Here is a 19437-nt window from a genome sequence, read left to right on the forward strand (position 1 = left end):
GATTTAGGTGAAAAACTTGTAAATGAACTAGAAATTCATTAAAAAGAATTAGAAGATAATGAAAATACTATTTATATATCTAAGTCTATTGATACAAATATTTGAATAGTATCTAACTCTATCCCTTTCCTCATTTGAATAGGGAAAAAAAAAAAAAAAACTCTATTGTTACAAATATTTATGACCCAGGCCAATAGAAAAATATTGATGCAAAATTAAGAGATTTATTAGTAGAAAAGGGGTCCAATAAGATAGTAATATAGATTTTCCTAAAGATGAAAATTCTAAGCATTTTTTTAGTACATATTATATACGAAAATTATCAAATAGGAAGAAGCATAATAGAAAATGACTAGTTTATTCAAAAGATTTAGATAGAGTATTTTGTGGGGAATAATGATTTTTAAATAAAAATATAAAAATAATAATATTAAAATAAATATTATTTAATTAATATTTAAATATTTTAAAAATTAAAGCTCAATTTAAAAGTTTCGCTTAAGGCCCTAAAAACCATTGGCCGGCCCTGTCTTGCGTATATTGATATAACTATATACTGCAACTTTTAGTTAATTCATATAATAGACGCAAGAGATACAGTTGCAATCAAGGAGGAAGACATCTTAGGTGCAACTTGTTAGGGCAAAACGAGTCTGGTCTGGTCCAGTTGGTATCTTTTTGTGCAGCCATGCGCACATGCCTCAGTCTTTCAACATTCTTAATTAGATACATATATTTGTGTGTTCGTGAATTATTGGGAAGATGATCACCAAATATATTTCACCATCCATTGAACCATTGAAGTGTGTGGGACCAAATGTTTAGCTTGCTTATCTCCAACATCATCGATAAATACGTGAAGGGCTGGCTGTGTGTTTGGGGGGGATGATCAAGGAAATGGAAGAGTGGTCATGGATGGCCTGCCAAAAGGTGAGAATGAAAGAAAATGATGACAAGGGAGAAAAGGCCCAGAAGAAGTCTGTCCACAGCCACAGTCAATTGGTGGTGAAAGAGAGGCCTTTCACAAACAAAAGTTGTGTTGAATTTTGCAGGACACAAGGAGCGGCAGTGCACGTTTGTTAGTGCCCTGCCTTGTCAAGACTCTCAACACCACTTCAAAAGCTGGAGAAGGAAAGGATTGTGGGATTTGGGATCTGCATCTGTAATGGGAAATCACCCAATTGGATTTGGTGCGTGTCATATTCCCGTAAACATAGAACACAAGACAAGAGTGTCACGCGTCGTCCTGTATTCTATGCACACCAAACAAAACATAAGACGCAAGCCTTATTATCTCATAATAATTTTCGATTCATAATTATGGACCTCACAATGTTATTGATTGCGGTATAACGAGTTTACATATAACTTGATTTTCCTTCTTTGAAAATCAGAAGTGACAATAATCATTTTTTTTTCACCATAGTTAGCGTCCAAATATCTTCTTCTTCTTCTTCTTTTTCTGTTAATGACGAGGTTTTTATCCCGACCACTCCTTCGATACCTTCACCCATACCACACACTTTGGACATTTATTAAATCACTTGGAGACCTTGAAAATAACCACATGAAAGTATGCTAAAGGTGAGGTGACCCAAGTATCACTTGCCATAGGGATTTAGATTGTAGGCTAGGAATTGTAGGAGTTGACAATTTTTAATGAATAGCTCAAAATAAGCCACATGGTATAATAGGAGAAAAAAAAAAAACAATAAAGCTAAAGAAAAATGATTGGTGTAAATAATATGTCTCTATATATATATATATATATATATCATTAGATTTGTAAGATAAATCATTAGATCAATCATTAAATTTGTGGAGTCCACATAAGTTCACAAATTTAATGATTGATTTATAAGATAATATGAGAAAAAAATTGACAAAATATTAACACTAATCATTTTTCGAAGCTAAAAGGGGTGGTCAAGAGAGTAATCGGGCATAACTATAATAGGCTAGAGTGGCCGAATTGTTTCAAAATAATTAGTGAAAATGGTCCATTAATTAACTTGAAACATTTTATGAGAGTGAATTGACTACTTCCATAAGCTGTTTTAAATGGTTTCGCCATTCTAAAGCTGGTTGGCCGAAGAATTGAAAAAACAAAGAGTCCGAATTTTTTTTTTATAAGATTAATGGTACAGCATAATCTTGATCATTTATTTATTTAAAAAGAATAGTATGAAATTTAAAGAATTGCAAATTCATAAGAATTAGAAGTGCAAGTACAACTCCCAACATGACATGGCTCTAAACCACATTTGTCCTTAAAAAACATGCTAATTTCATAGTAATGATTCGGTGCAAATAATAAGCTTGAAGGGTCTTGATACGATTACACTATTTTTCATCACGCGCTGGTCCGAAAACCATTTTTTTTGACAGATGAGTCAGGTCATATAATAAGCTTGAAGAGTCTTGATACGGTTATGCCATTTATCAGCAGGGTTCGAAAACCATTTGTTTTTGAGTCATGTCATTTATTTGATTCATACTTAACTATTATAAAGATGACACTGTCTCCTTTGCCTTTTATATTTTTGTAATTCTTCTCTTTCTCCTCTTCCCCATGTTGAATAGAAGACAAAAACCATAAACAGAAAAGGTAATTCATAATACCAAAAAAAAAAAACACACTACTCTTTGAATAATTCATAATCATATACAACCGCAACTCCTTTTCAATTTCTTTACCACACAGTATATAGATTATTCTGAACAGAAAAAATAAAATAAAATAAAAATAAATACATTATTACATTTCGCAATACAAAACAAAAAAAAAAATCTAGCGCGCGCCACGTGTTATCTACGCCAGCGTGCCATAAATTAGATTAAAAAAAAAAAAGTCAACCAGCCAACCACCACGAGTTTCTCCACCAAAATCGGTACTGCGCTCTCTACGCGCGGCGCAGCGAACCAAACCGCCGACAATTTCGAAAAAACCGCCCGCTCGTTCTCTTACGTCACGTACGCGTCACGTGAAGGCCGGCCCTTCCCTCCCCAAATCCATCGACGACTTGGCCGAGGCCGGGATCGCGGCGTACCGACACGAGAAGTCTCGGCCGAGAAAGTCGTCGTCGAAATGATCGTTCTGCCCCGGGCCCTCGTCGAAGTTCAAGGCGTAACTCAGAGGGTCGTAGTGGAATTTCACCTGCCTATAGTTGTTGTTATTGTTCTTGTTGAACCTGCGGATGAAGGTCTTCCATTTCGGACCTGCCACGAGCTCCGACCAATCCCGGAGCCTCTTCCACCCCCGGGTCCACCACCGGTCCTCGCTCTCCGCCGTCCGAATCCGCTCCCACCACACCGATCCGACGGTGGAGCCTCGCCCGGAGCCCAAGCACGGAACACATAGGCAGCAGCCTCTGTTCGCGAAGAAGAGCTCCTGCGCGTCGTCGTTATCGCGTGGGGAGATTTCCGGCGTTTGGCCCGACGACATTTTGCGACGGAGAAAGAGAAATGAGAGAAAGAGAGAGAGAGTTTCTGGGAACCCTTACCCTAATTCTCTCCCTCTCTCGCTCTCGCTCTCGCTCTCTCTTTGTCTCTTTGGGGGAGAAATAAGGAGACGTAACGGAAGCCTCGCTGCCTCTGAGTGGGTTAGCATCGCCGGGAATTAAGGGAGGTCATTTATAGGAGTTTGTATTAATTCTTTATTGTTTTTTTTTTGGGGTTCTCTCTAATAATGGTTTTTTATTTTTATTATTAATTAAGTTGTTTATACTTAATGCAAGTTTGCAACAGCTCATTTCCTTTCTTTTCCTTTTGTATCATGATTTGTAATTGTACCTTGAGATTTACATGTTTTATATCGGTGTTATTAGATATATATACTAAAAAAAAAACAATTATTATAAGTTGTTAATCATATACTCTTAATCATTTTACTAATTATAAGTCGTCGCAATAGACATAGATGATCATATTTAACCCTTTGAATGTAAGATTAAGATTAAAGGTTATTTAATATTAATTAATAATTTTCATGGGAATTCACTTGGTGTTCATAGAAATAGCTGTTAGTTGTTAATAATCCATCTGTCATACCGGGTAGCACGTTTCTCTTCGCTATTGTCATTAACGGTCGAAACTGGAAGTAAAGATCCAGTGCGGTCGTGAATTCTTTACACTCTGCTGGTGAATCTGATATCACCGTTAAAGCTTCTTATGCCATTGGAAGGGAATATTTTAGTAATAAAATAGTTGCAATGTGGTGGGATCCATGGCTTTGGAAGATCAGAGAATCTAATAGTCGGTGTTGGCTAATCACATACTTTAATTGAGGAGTGATGGTAGATCTGGTATTGCCGATCCACTTTTATATTGTTTAAATAATAATAATAATAATAATAATAATGGACTTTGCAGATTCCTACACCTGAAAAGAATTAATTCATGTAATATTTCTCTAACTATAGTAAAAAGTACAATTTATTGGTGTTAGAAGGAGTTATTACTAGAATTATGGTTGAAGCTGTCTTCTTCCTGATTGGCTCTGTTTGATACATTGGGCCTGACGAGTCTTAATTGTCCATTTAAAATGATAATCTTTTATGGAATATATGCTCTTTCAAATTTTTGGGGAAAACTATATTTATTTATTTATTTATTTTCTCAAATTTACCCTCAATTTGTATTTTTTTTTTTTTTACATGTCCGCACAAGAGGAGGGATGTGGATTCGAACTAGAGACCTCCGCTTTATTAGGCATAATCCTTACTAATTGAAGCATCTCTTGGAGACTCTCAATTTGTAATTCAGCCTTTCACTTAACTTCCTCCATTGGGGTATTTTGTTAAATCTGATGAAAAATTGGTCAGATGCAATACATGTAACCCAAAATGATAATAATACCCTTGTGTTCGAATTTTTATTTTATTTTTTTTGAAAAAAAAAAAAGACCATGGAGGGGATCTCTCCATAGTTAGGAAAAGGGTTTATATTTTTAATCTAAGGAAATAATTTTACTTTTATACATATGATAGGGTCATGGTAAAAATCTGCCACTCATTTTGCTGGTCATAAAAGACCAGCTCCGGTCCGAATTTGCACAAACTTCAATTTCTTAAATTCAAAATCTACACTTGACAACAAAAAAATGTGGAAAATCTAACCAAAATGCTTACTTGTATAAGTCTTAAGTTTTGAAGGGAAAATATGGTTATCTAAAACAAAATTGTAGTCCAAAATAAGTGGTCAATTGGCATATATAGTTTTTTTGCTTTACTTTCTTTTTCAATGCTTTCTTAAGGAAGAAGTAATGTTCACATCTATTTTATACCAAATGACGTGACTTATTATATCAGTCATTTAAAAAAAAAAAAAAAAAAAAAACTTAAAACATGCAATATTAACTATTGTGAAATGAATGTAAAAAGTAGCATTACTCATCTCGTCATAGGATAGGAAGGCAAAAATCACACTCTAAATTGGGGAGCAGTGTCAGTTCAAGCATCCTCCATGGAAGAATGGTCAAAACCATTCATCAGCATATGAAGCTCTGCAAACAGTTTCAAAACATATTTATCTAGAATGGGGATGTCCTGAAATTTTCTGCCTGAATTCAGAATCTGGCAAGAAATGAGAGGGGAGTTGGGGGGTTTGCCAACACATGGTTTCTCACTTAGGAAACTCAAAAATGCTGACATTAAAACATAGGAATAGAGAAAAATTTGGTCAAAGAAGCACTTTGAACAGGAATCTTAATTTCAACTAAGCTGGTATTGGTTTCTCATCTCCATATTAGCCTCAAGATTCCACCCCAATTGTTCAACCCCTCTCTCTCTCTCTCTCTTTGAGTTTTCGTGCATGCTTCGCAACATAGTCACTATTCTCGTGTGTGTTTGAACAGGTCATGCATTTTTCCACCATTTCCACAAGCTTATCACCATCTCTGATCACTATAAATACCAAGCTTTACATCCCAATTTCACATCCCAATTTCTCTACAAACTAAAGAGAAACTTTCTTGCTACATTACTTCATGGCCAGAGAACTCCAAGTTCGCCATTTCCTTGTCCTTGTTATTTTCTTAAGCTTCTTTTTGCTATCCTCTACCATACAAGCCCGCACTTTGCATGCTCAAACTCCTCACCACCATGCCATAATGAAGCCCTCTGGAAGCCATGGAGATGGAGTAACGGGTTATTATATTACTGAAGTTCTTGGCAACTGGGGAACTAACAATTATGATACAATCTTACCCAGAAGAGATCTTTCAGGTCCAAGCCCCGGGGATAATCATTAACTCGTTAATGGTGCATACATTACCGTCCGGACGACCCAAAAACAGAGCATCAAATGTGTCTCAATGCACCTTAGTTGAAATAATTGTTTGTTTAGGAGGAAATTTGAATTACTTGTAGACCAGTATGAATTAATACAGGGTGAAATAAATTATTATGTTCTGGGTCATTGTAATTTAATCCAACATCTCTTGAATAAAGTCTTTGTAATTGCATTTGCTACATACAAATTGTTGTTGAATGGAGTAATGTGGTCGTGCCATGAGAATTTACTTTTTGTGAAGAAGAATTTAAGTTGGTGGTGGAAGAATTTTCAGAATCAGCCATGAATGACGTGAGTCAAGGGGTAAAATACCATAATACAACACAGAATAACGTTCTTGATGATGATGCGGTACGTGGACTGGGAAAGCCCAGTTAGGAAATGGGCCGCAGGAGAACCATTTTGCATATTTTCAAGAAAAAGTATTGTTGGATTTTTCAATCCAAAAAAGATAAATATATATATATATGAATAAAGCAATATATATATATATATATAGTCTTTAACATGAGAAGGTTACCCCTACTAGGTGATTGTGCCGCTGTAAGATTGACTACTACTTTACCATTAAAGTCTAATTCAAGTCAGCTACACATTTGACTTGTTTTGATTGGAGAAGGATATATATTTCCCTTTCAAGACGAGCGTTAATATTTTATTTTAAGGTTAAATAAGTTCTTTGGTACCCTTAGTAATTAAGGGTCAATGAAAAACATTATAAAAATAAAAAATAAAAAACACATTGGTCGTGGGTCACAAATAACAATTGTCAATGTTCATGACAGATGGTGGCAAAGAATAATGTTTTGGAAGACTCATGACTTTTCTAATTGACGGGTTCCAAAGTCGAATTAAGGATCATGTGGGTTTCGAATGGATTGACCGAGATGGGAATCGATAAAGCCAAGGCTTTGTGACTGATGAGAGACTTTCAGGATTTGTAAACACCCGGATTAGGGATTTGACAGATAGTCACAATAGAATTTTTAAAGGAGTATTTTTGTCTTCTCAAAAAGTGAAAACAAAAAAATATTCGTCAAATATAATTAACTTGATAACTCTCGAATAACTTATATGGGGCTGTGGTACAAACCTATCTTTTTGTACCCTCCAATGAGATATTGACATTTCAACTTTAAAAAATAAAACAAACACACAAGATCACATCCAAATTTACTAAAAATTAAAAAATCTCACATCACATATATGAATGTGATTTGGTGGATTTGTTTTATTTTCTTAAGTTATACTAATTAAGTTGAGGTGTCAATATCTCATTGGAGAGCACAAAAAGATGTATTTGGACCACAAAAAGATGTATATGCTCTTTCAAATTTTGGGGGAAAACTATATTTATTTATTTATTTATCTTCTCAAATTTACCCTCAATTTGTATTTTTTTTTTTTTTTGACATGTCCGCACAAGAGGAGGGATGTGGATTCGAACTAGTGACCTCCGCTTTATTAGGCATGATCCTAACCAATTGAGGTACCTCTTGGAGACTCTCAATTTGTAATTTAGCCTTTCACTTAACTTCCTCCATTGCGGTATTTTGTTAAATCAGATGAAAAATTGGTCAGATGCAATACATGTAACCCAAAATGATAATAATACCCTTGTGTTCGAATTTTTATTTTATTTTTTTTGAAAAAAAAAAAAGACCATGGAGGGGATCTCTCCATAGTTAGGAAAAGGGTTTATATTTTTAATCTAAGGAAATAATTTTACTTTTATACATATGATAGGGTCATGGTAAAAATCTGCCACTCATTTTGCTGGTCATAAAAGACCAGCTCCGGTCCGAATTTGCACAAACTTCAATTTCTTAAATTCAAAATCTACACTTGACAACAAAAAAATGTGGAAAATCTAACCAAAATGCTTACTTGTATAAGTCTTAAGTTTTGAAGGGAAAATATGGTTATCTAAAACAAAATTGTAGTCCAAAATAAGTGGTCAATTGGCATATATAGTTTTTTTGCTTTACTTTCTTTTTCAATGCTTTCTTAAGGAAGAAGTAATGTTCACATCTATTTTACACCAAATGACGTGACTTATTATATCAGTCATTTAAAAAAAAAAAAAAAAAAAAAAACTTAAAACATGCAATATTAACTACTGTGAAATGAATGTAAAAAGTAGCATTACTCATCTCGTCATAGGATAGGAAGGCAAAAATTACACTCTAAATTGGGGAGCAGTGTCAGTTCAAGCATCCTCCATGGAAGAATGGTCAAAACCATTCATCAGCATATGAAGCTCTGCAAACAGTTTCAAAACATATTTATCTAGAATGGGGATGTCCTGAAATTTTCTGCCTGAATTCAGAATCTGGCAGGAAATGAGAGGGGAGTTGGGGGGTTTGGAGCCAACACATGGTTTCTCACTTAGGAAACTCAAAAATGCTGACATTAAAACATAGGAATAGAGAAAAATTTGGTCAAAGAAGCACTTTGAACAGGAATCTTAATTTCAACTAAGCTGGTATTGGTTTCTCATCTCCATATTAGCCTCAAGATTCCACCCCAATTGTTCAACCCCTCTCTCTCTCTCTCTCTCTCTCTCTTTGAGTTTTCGTGTATGCTTCGCAACATAGTCACTATTCTTGTGTGTGTTTGAACAGGTCATGCATTTTTCTGTTGGAAATTGCCTTGAATTAATCAAGCCATGAATCTCACATGGGTCAAATGGTTGGTGGAGTTCACCAACCAAGCCATAAAAGCAATAGTGAAAGGTTGTTGCACCAACCAAGCCATCAAAGCAATAGTGAAAGGTTGTTGCACCAACCAAGCCATCGGAGGAATAGTGCATAGTTGTTGCACCAACCATTCTCACCAACCCTTCTACACCTATATAAGGAGCATCAAGCTTCAATGTTTCAAGTGTGCTAAGACAAGAAAAGTATAGAGAGAGAAAAAGAAGGAAAGGTTGAGAGAAAAAGGTATAGAGAGATAAGTCTAGTGTTAGGCATATAAGAATTGCAGATCACAACATAGAAGAGTTGTGTGCAATCTCTCTCTGAAATATCTCTTGTAAAGTCTCCCCGTTATTTTCTACCAAAGTAGTGAAATCTCTGCAATTTGGTGGATGTAGGCAGTATTGGCCGAACCACGTATAAATTTCTTGTCTTGTGTATGTTTGTGCGTGTTTATAGTACTAATCAAAAATACACGTGTATGTTATGTCTAGGAAAGATTGGATTTTAAGTGAGACCGGTGTGACTCCTCCAATCTTACCTGGGAACGTACCAAGCTGTATCTTTGGTAAAAATACTATTTACCGTACTTGTGTGTTGTTGTCTTCTTAACAGATTGGATCCCAAGATCCTGAAGAGGAATTAGTGGCTGTAATGACAAACAATTCTTTTGGAGATAATCTTCTCACTTTATTGATCTACAGCCAGTGTATGTGGTACATTATATACAAGCACGAGAGACACTTTTACAAGGAAATTTCTACTGATTGAAAATCTAATTTATGACAGGAGCGTCATGTTAATTGCTGGAGCGTTTTGTCTTTAATGTTTTCCTTATGAAGGTATATTTGACTAGTGGCTATAACTCATAAATCTCCAGCTGTGTGTGTTTCCTTGTATGATTACTAGAAGCTTCTGGCGCAATAACTGGAGCTGGATATTTCCTTCCAGCTGTATGTTTCCTTGTTGGGTTCTCCTTGACAGGTGTGGTCTTGAGTGTAGGAGAGGATTGTGGCACAATATCTTCTAGTGTCTTAATATGCCCCCTCAATTGAAGCGGAATTTCAGTGATGCTGAGATTGCTACGGAGAACATCAAAGCGGGTAGAGACCAAAGGTTTGGTAAAGATATCGGCTTTTTGATCTTTTGTGGAAATAAATCGGACCATCAAGGATTTTGCTGCAACCTTATCACGAACGAAATGAAAATCTATTTCGATATGTTTGGTACGGGCGTGAAACATGGGATTGGCTGTTAGGTAGGTGGCGCCAAGATTGTCACACCATAGGATGGGAGGTGCAGATAGGAATATACCAAGTTCTTTGAGAAGGGACTGGAGCCACTGAATTTCAGCCGTTGTATTGGCAAGTGAGCGGTATTCGGCTTCGGTGCTTGAGCGTGAGACAGTGGCTTGTTTACGAGAGCTCCAAGATATAAGATTACTCCCAAGAAAAATGCAATAGCCACCAGTAGAACGGCGATCATCGGGGCAGCCAGCCCAATCGGCATCGGAGTAAGCATGTAATTGTGAGACTGAGTTTTTGCGAATGAGTAACCCATAGAACAAAGTATGTTTCAAATACCTCAATATTCGCTTTATAGCAGTCCAATGTGGGATTGTTGGCCATTGGAGAAATTGACAAACTTTATTGACGGCAAAAGAGATGTCTGGGCGAGTGAGTGAGAGATATTGTAAGGAACCAGCAATACTTCGATATAACGAGGGATCTTCAAATGCTTCGCCATCAAAGCGGGACAATGTCTTGGAAGAAGACATAGGGGATGTCACTGTCTTAGCAGATAGCATATTAGATTTCTTGAGGAGGTCCAAAATGTACCTTCGTTGAGAGAGAAAAAGTCCACGTGCATCAGGGGTTACTTCCACACCTAAGAAGTAATTAAGAGTGCCCAGGTCCTTGATTGGGAAATCACCTTGGAGCTTAGCAATAAGACGGGCTATGAGTTCTGTATTTGGACCTGTAATGATTATATCATCCACGTAGATGAGAATGAAAATAGTGGTAGCACCGGTACCAAAAAGAAATAACGAAGTATCTGCCCGTGAACTCACAAAACCAAGTTCCTGTAGGCGAGAGCTAAGGCGTGAGAACCATGCTCGCGGAGCCTGTTTAAGACCATAGAGGGATTTTTTGAGGTGACAAACGTGATCTGGAAGAGTGGGATGAACAAATCCTTGTGGTTGAACCATGTATACATCTTCCTGCAAAAATCCATGGAGAAAAGCATTTGTTACATCCAATTGTTTTATATACCAATTGGATGAGACAGCAATAGAAAGGACAGTCCGAATGGTTGTGGGTTTAACCACTGGACTGAAAGTATCATCATAATCAATCCTAGGTTGTTGGTGAAATCCTTTGGCGACTAGTCGAGCTTTGTGGCGATCGATAGTGCCATCAGATTTTCGCTTGATTTTATAGATCCATTTGCACCCAACAAGGTTCATGTGGGGCTCTCGAGGAACAAGCGTCCATGTCCCATTTTGAAGGAGAGCATTAAATTCAGATGTCATGGCTTCCCTTCAGTGCAGGGATTTGTGTGCAATTGTGAATGAGGTAGGTTCCTCATAGGAAGCATCAATCGCGGTGAGAAGTGCCTTTGGTGGAGGATAGGGAATGGTCCCATCTGTGAATGCACGTGGCTTATGGATTTGATTCTTGGACCTTGTTTGCATGGAGTGAGCAGCACCTGGCATAGTAGTGGAATTAGATGCAGTAGTAGGCACATGGGGAACCGGCAGCACATGGGCATTAGGTGACGCAACAGGTTCTGAATTTGATGAGCAGGGAGAGTGTAGTGAGCCAGGTGTAACTTGAGGTGCATGAGGAGAGGATTGTGGAGATGGAAGATCTGTGACAAGTGGAGTTGGTAGTACCGTGAGGTTGGAAGGTAATGGCACAGAATTAGTCTTGGGAGAAGCTGCAATCACAGAGTTAGTATGAAAAGGAAAAGAATTTTCATCAAAAATAACATTATGGGACACATAAATGCGGCCTGAAGGAACATGGAGACACCTGTAACCTTTATGTTGAAAACTATACCCGAGAAAAACACAAAGTTGAGATCGGAAGGCAAGTTTGTGTTGGTTGTAAGGGCGCAAATGAGGCCAACATGCACACCCAAAAACCTTTAAGAAATTATAGTCAGGAGCCTTGTGGAATAGTAATTCAAATGGCGATTTGTTGTGGGTAACTGAGGAAGGGAGACGATTAATTAAAAAGGCTGCAATGAGGAAGGCGTCATCCCAGAATTTGAGTGGCATGGAAGCGGCTGCGAGTAAGGAGAGACCCGTTTCGACAAGGTGTCTGTGTTTTCTTTCCACGGAACCTTGTTGTTGATGAGTGTGAGGACAAGAGATCCTATGAGAGATCCCTTGGCGTGATAAAATGGGATTGAGAGCTCGAAATTCTCCACCCCAGTCTGATTGGATGGCTTTGATTTTACGCTCAAAAATTTTTTCTACATGTGTTTGGAACTGTAAGAATATAGAAGTAACAGCAGATTTAGCGGCAATAGGAAACAACCACACAAATTTACTGTAATCATCAATAAAACACACATAATACCGATTGCCATTATTAGGATAATAAGGGGAAGGTCCCCATACATCGGTAAAGATTAAATCCAAGGGATAATTTGAAACAGATGGAGAAAGATGAAATGGTAGCTCATGGCTTTTGCCCATTCGACATGCAGCACATAGACCAGAGACTTTATTCTTGAGAATTGCAAGGTGATGAGCGCGAACGACTTGACTAACAATACGGAGGGAGGGATGACCTAGACGACAATGCCAGCGGTCCATGGAAGCACGTTCACCCAAGAAGGCTAACCGAGGTGGAGGAGGACATGAGGGGAACGTGTAGAGGCCATCTTTACTCTGGCCGCGAAGCAGAGTGTTGCCCGTGAGTGAATCCTTAACACAAAAGAAAGAGGGGTGAAATTCAAAATAGACATTATTATCACGAGTGAACTGAGAAGCTGACAAAAGGTTCTTTTTAATCTGTGGGACATGAAGAAGATTGGTCAATAAAAATGAAGCATTAGGATAGATTAATTTGGAAGAACCAGTGTTGCTTATAGTTAGACCTTGCCCATTGCCTACATGCAATTGATCTGTGCCGGTGTAGCTATCAGAATAAAGGTTGAGATTTTCATGCTCCGATGTGACATGGTTGGTAGCCCCGGTGTCTGGATACCAGTTGATATCATTGTTGTTCTGAGAGGATGCTGCAGAAAAAGCTTGCATGTTAGGTGAGTTATCCTTTTGAAAAGAATAATCAAACCTGTGGTAACAACTAAGGGCAGTATGGCCAGGTTTGTTGCAAACTTGGCAGACTGGTCGAGAATTGGGACCAGTTGATGTGTGTGATGGCCCTCTGCCACGGCCTCTCCCACGGAAACCATGGGATCTGTGAGTGGAATGCTGGCGAAAGGGTGGGGATGGCCCACGGTATGCACCCTTATTTTTATGGGTCAAAGGACGTGCTGTAGCCACGTTTGCTGAGGGAAAAACAGATTCAACAGCACTGGAGTTGTGCTCTAGGCGCATTTCATGAGTCAAAAGGTGCGCATATAAGTCTTCAATGGACATGGGGTCCACACGGGTGGTAACAGAGGTTACAAACGAGTCAAACTCAGTGCCCAAACCAGCAAGTAAAAATGAAACCATCTCAAAATCATTGAGTGGCTGGCCAGCAGAAGCTAGAGTATCAGCAAGAGTTTTGAATTTCTGAAAAAATTCAGAAATGGAGGAGCCTCCTTTCTTGAGTGTAGCAAGTTGATAGTGAACTTGCATGATCCGAGCCCGTGAATGGGAAGAGTACATGCGTTCAAGAGCATGCCAGACTTCACTTGAAGTGGAATAACCAATAACTTGAGAGATAATACTCTCAGTGAGGGTGGACAAGATGGTACTTAGGACCATTTGATCTTGCTGGAGCCAAGTGAGAAAATCTGGGTTGGCAATTGTATCAGGGGAATTCGTAGATGGGGTGGGGTTAGGAATTGTTTGTGTGGGTGAAGGGATGGTGCCTTCGACAAAACCATAGACATTTTGGGCTTTGAGGTAAGTTACCATCTGCCATTGCCACGTGATATAATTTTCACGAGTAAGTTGGGCAGTGACACGATGCGGAAGATTGTTAAACAGAGAGGCAGGGGAAAGGGTAACAGAGGGAGTGACGTTGGTGGAATTGGTGGAGGAAGACATTTTGAGGATTAGAAAAAAAATGACGTGAGTCCTAGAAGGGCTCTGATACCATGTAATGACAAACAATTCTTTTGGAGATAATCTTCTCACTTTATTGATCTACAGCCACTGTATGTGGTACATTATATACAAGCACGAGAGACACTTTTACAAGGAAATTTCTACTGATTGAAAATCTAATTTATGACAGGAGCGTCATGTTAATTGCTGGAGCGTTTTGTCTTTAATGTTTTCCTTATGAAGGTATATTTGACTAGTGGCTATAACTCATGAATCTCCAGCTGTGTGTGTTTCCTTGTATGATTACTAGAAGCTTCTGGCGCAATAATTGGAGCTGGATATTTCCTTCCAGCTGTATGTTTCCTTGTTGGGTTCTCCTTGAAAGGTGTGGTCTTGAGTGTAGGAGAGGATTGTGGCACAATATCTTCTAGTGTCTTAATAGTGGCACCTAATTTCCTAACATTTTCCACCATTTCCACAAGCTTATCACCATCTCTGATCACTATAAATACCAAGCTTTACATCCCAATTTCACATCCCAATTTCTCTACAAACTAAAGAGAAACTTTCTTGCTACATTACTCCATGGCCAGAGAACTCCAAGCTCGCCATTTCCTTGTCCTTGTTATTTTCTTAAGCTTCTTTTTGCTATTCTCTACCATACAAGCCCGCACTTTGCATGCTCAAACTCATCACCACCATGCCATAGTGAAGCCCTCTGGAAGCCATGGAGATGGAGTAACGGGTTATTATATTACTGAAGTTCTTGGCCACTGGGGAACTAACAATTATGAGCCAATTTTACCCAGAAGAGATCTTGCAAATTCAGGTCCAAGCCCCGGGGATAGTCAGTAACTCGTTAATGGTGCATACATTACCGTCCGGACGACCCAAAAACAGAGCATCAAATGTGTCTCAATGCACCTTAGTTGAAATAATTGTTTGTTTAGGAGGAAATTTGAATTACTTGTAGACCAGTATGAATTAATACAAGGTGAAATAAATTATTATGTTCTGGGTCATTGTAATTTAATCCAACATCTCTTGAATAAAGTCTTTGTAATTGCATTTGCTACATACAAATTGTTGTTGAATGGAGTAATGTGGTCGTGCCATGAGAATTTACTTTTTGTGAAGAAGAATTTAAGTTGGTGGTGGAAGAATTTTCAGAATCAGCCATGAATGACGTGAGTCAAGGGGTAAAATACCATAATACAACACAGAATAACGTTCTTGATGATGATGCGGTACGTGGACTGGGAAAGCCCAGTTAGGAAATGGGCCGCAGGAGAACCATTTTGCATATTTTCAAGAAAAAGTATTGTTGGATTTTTCAATCCAAAAAAGATAAATATATATATATATGAATAAAGCAATATATATATATATATATATAGTCTTTAACATGAGAAGGTTACCCCTACTAGGTGATTGTGCCGCTGTAAGATTGACTACTACTTTACCATTAAAGTCTAATTCAAGTCAGCTACACATTTGACTTGTTTTGATTGGAGAAGGATATATATTTCCCTTTCAAGACGAGCGTTAATATTTTATTTTAAGGTTAAATAAGTTCTTTGGTACCCTTAGTAATTAAGGGTCAATGAAAAACATTATAAAAATAAAAAATAAAAAACACATTGGTCGTGGGTCACAAATAACAATTGTCAATGTTCATAAGAGATGGTGGCAAAGAATAATGTTTTGGAAGACTCACGACTTTTCTAATTGACGGGTTCCAAAGTCGAATTAAGGATCATGTGGGTTTCGAATGGATTCACTGAGATGGGAATCGATAAAGCCAAGGCTTTGTGACTGATGAGAGACTTCCAGGATTTGCAAACACCCGGATTAGGGATTTGACGGATAGTCACAATAGAATTTTTAAAAGAGTATTTTTGTCTTCTCAAAAAGTGAAAACAAAAAAATATTCGTCAAATATAAGTAACTTGATAACTCTCGAATAACTTATATGGGGCTGTGGCACAAACCTATCTTTTTGTACCCTCCAATGAGATATTGACATCTCAACTTAAAAAAATAAAACAAACACACGAGATCACATCCAAATTTATTAAAAATTAAAAAAATCTCACATCACATATATGAATGTGATCTGGTGGATTTGTTTTATTTTCTTAAGTTGTACTAATTAAGTTGAGGTGTCAATATCTCATTGGAGAGCACAAAAAGATGTATTTGGACCACAACACCGTAGAAATTTGAAGTCTCTTTCCAAATTTATTAATTTGTTTTTTTTTTGGAAAATTACAAAGAAAGAGGCATTTAAGTGTTTTTATTTGCAAAACAGCAAAAGTAAATAATGCTAAAAGAACTTCTACCACTCAATTAGATTATGAAAAGACCAACTTCAGTCCTAATTTGCATAAACTTCCATTTCTTAAGTTCCAAAATCTAGACTTGACCCCAAAAAACTGTGGCAAATTTACATTTGTTTAATCAAAGACTAACGCCACGTTAATTAATATTCAATAAGTATGATAAATGAATATGAAAATTAACATCAGTACTCTTTACCAAAAATCTTGTTCCGGTAGTCTTAAGCTTTGAAGGGAAGCACTTAGACAGTTAGACCGGATATTAGCCAACACAGAAGGGAAGCACTTGGAAAACTTAAAAATTCTATCATCAAACCCTAGCAAGTAGAGAAGAATTTGGTCAAACAACATCAAACCCTAGCGAATAGAGAAGAATTTGGTGAGACAGCATTTTGGACCGGAATCTAAATTCAACTTATAAGCTGGTCTTGGTTTCTCACTGATTTGAGATAAGCCTCAAGCTTGTCACCCAAGATTCCACCCCCAACACTTGAACCTCTCTCTCTTTGAGTTTCCTTGCATGCTTCGTAACATACTCACCATTCTCATGCGTGTTTGAACAGGGCATGCATTTTTCCACCATTTCCACAACCTTATCACCATCTCTGATCACTATAAATACCAAACTTTACCACCCAATTTCACATCCCAATTTCTCTACAAACTAAAGAGAAAACTTAATTCCCTGCTACATTACTTTATGGCTGGAGAACTCCAAGCTCGTCATTTCCTTGTCCTTGCTATTTTGGTGAGCATCTTTTTTCTATCTTCTACCATACAAGCCCGCTCTCTGCATGCTCAAACTCATTGCCACCATGCCATAATGAATCCCGCTGGAAGCCATGGAGTGACAGGTTATTATATTAGTGAAGTTCATGGCCCTCTGGGAATTAAGAATTCTGATCCAATATTAAACAGAAGGGAACTTTCGGATTCAAACCCAGCTGAGGGAGGTCCAAGCGACGGGGCTAAGCATTAACTCGTTAATGGTGCATACATTACTGTCCGGACGACCCAAAAACAGAGCATAAATGTGTCTCAAGACACCTTAGTTGAAATAATTGTTAATTTAAGAGGAAATTTGATTTACTTGTAGAGTATGAGTTAATACAGATGAAATAAAATTATTATGCTCTGGATCATTGTAATATAATCCAATATCTATTGAATAAAGTCTCTGCAATTTCATTTGCTACTTAGAAATTGTTGTTGAACGGTGTAATGTGCTCCTGCCATGAGAATTATAGATGTTGTTAAATTATTAAACTTACTATTTATTATTAAATTAAACTTTTGGGATATGAGATAATTTAATGTACGTAGAATTTTGTGTTGGAAGAACTCTCAGAATCAGCCATGAATGACGTGAGTCAAGGGGTGAAATACCATAATACAACACAAAATAACGTTCTTGAAGATGATGAGGTACGTGGACTGGGAAAGCCCAGTTAGCTTGTCTCCTCCCGGTTTATAATCCCGCCAAATTGTTTCTTCTTCGTTATAGTTTGATCATAAAGATGAGTGAAAATGTATTAGATCAGAGGACAGAGGGTGATTGGAAAGGATGAATGGTTTGAAAAATATTTCATTTCCTAGATCCTCGCATGATCCCATCCAATGTTTTCTTACTAGTCGTAGTCCATCATTCTTTTGTAGTTTGCTAACATATATATGCTTGCTCTCTCTCATTTCATTTTGTTTATGTTCCATGATGAAATGAAGCTTGATCTGTGTCATGACGTCCGCCGGAGGAGCTTGCTTCTTAGTATTTACTGTAGAAGATGGAAACGGCGCGGCCAATAATACCAATTTTATTATTATTATTATTATTTATATATATATAATTAAATATAATTTTTTTAAAATTAATTATATAGACATGTGTCAATTTGTGATTGGTGCTGACATATCAGTTTCTATTTTTTGCAGCTGCTGCATCATAGAGACTGCTGGGAACCAATGTTTGGTGGGCTGCCTTCCAGCGGATTTATTGTACATCCATAGTTAATCATGCATTATCCAGACCTAAGTAATTAATAAAGCAGCAAAAATATAATGTGTTTATTTGTTAATGTGGATATGTAGTATATTGTTTTCGATATTTGTTATATGTTTGACGCATTTTATATATTGTTGGGCAGAATCCATTTATTCTTCTATATTTATTTTCCTCAATTTTTGAGTGTCAAAAAGTCTTGGATATTATCCTCCAGGGTGTTAAAAAATATAATCAAAATAAAAAAACTACGATTTATCATAAATTTGTTTCAAGTATTTGGAATTGAAAAATATTACATGAACTCGCTTTTTTATATTTGTAAGTGCGTACTCTCAAATGTTATAGTAAAAAGCTGACGTGCCAACTGTCACATTAGAATGTAAGAACTTCTGAATTTACCCGTACATTAGTGTGGTATCACATCTAATTAGTAAATTGTATGTACACACTTTTCCTCGTTATCCAAATATATATTTTTTTTTTAAAAAAAAAAGAAAAAAAAAAGGAGGTGTTGGATAATGTAAAAGTAAATGTCACAATTACCCAATCGGTGCAATTTTTCAGTTCAACCGCTAGTAAAGAAACTCATTACTTGTATCTATATAGGGGTTATAAAATGTGATTTAAGCCACGTGTGGTACAATGAGTCAAGAGAATCCAATAATCAGTAACGAAGAAATGAAACTATCTATAACTAGGTAAAAAGATCTATGTTAAGAGATGGTTCAACTACGAAGTATGAGATTTAACTATTAAAAGTTAGAAAAAATAAAAAAAAATAAAAAAATCAACGGAAATCTAAAATTAAAGCTAGAAATCTCTTGTAAATTCGAAGGAATTGCAATTCTAATTGCAACCTAAAAAATTTTTAATGGCTTT

The 19437-nt window shown here is 37.0% G+C and overlaps 1 protein-coding gene and 1 non-coding gene across 2 annotated transcripts; both read right to left on the reverse strand.

Annotated features, from left to right (window-relative positions):
- Window positions 1-2845: 2845 nt before the first annotated feature.
- Window positions 2846-3624, reverse strand: LOC132183127 (uncharacterized). Its single transcript, XM_059596524.2, has one exon. It carries the CDS (start codon window positions 3443-3445, stop codon window positions 2981-2983), a length of 465 nt encoding a protein of 154 aa, XP_059452507.2. The 5' UTR covers window positions 3446-3624; the 3' UTR covers window positions 2846-2980.
- A 9935-nt stretch (window positions 3625-13559) lies between these two features.
- LOC132183501 (small nucleolar RNA Z247) lies at window positions 13560-13698 on the reverse strand. Its single transcript, XR_009440463.1, has one exon. It is a non-coding gene; the product is annotated as a small nucleolar RNA Z247 (small nucleolar RNA).
- Window positions 13699-19437: the final 5739 nt, after the last annotated feature.

This window comes from Corylus avellana, chromosome 5 (genome assembly GCF_965113065.1).
Source record: "Corylus avellana chromosome 5, dhCorAvel1.hap1.2, whole genome shotgun sequence".
NCBI lineage: Eukaryota > Viridiplantae > Streptophyta > Magnoliopsida > Fagales > Betulaceae > Corylus > Corylus avellana.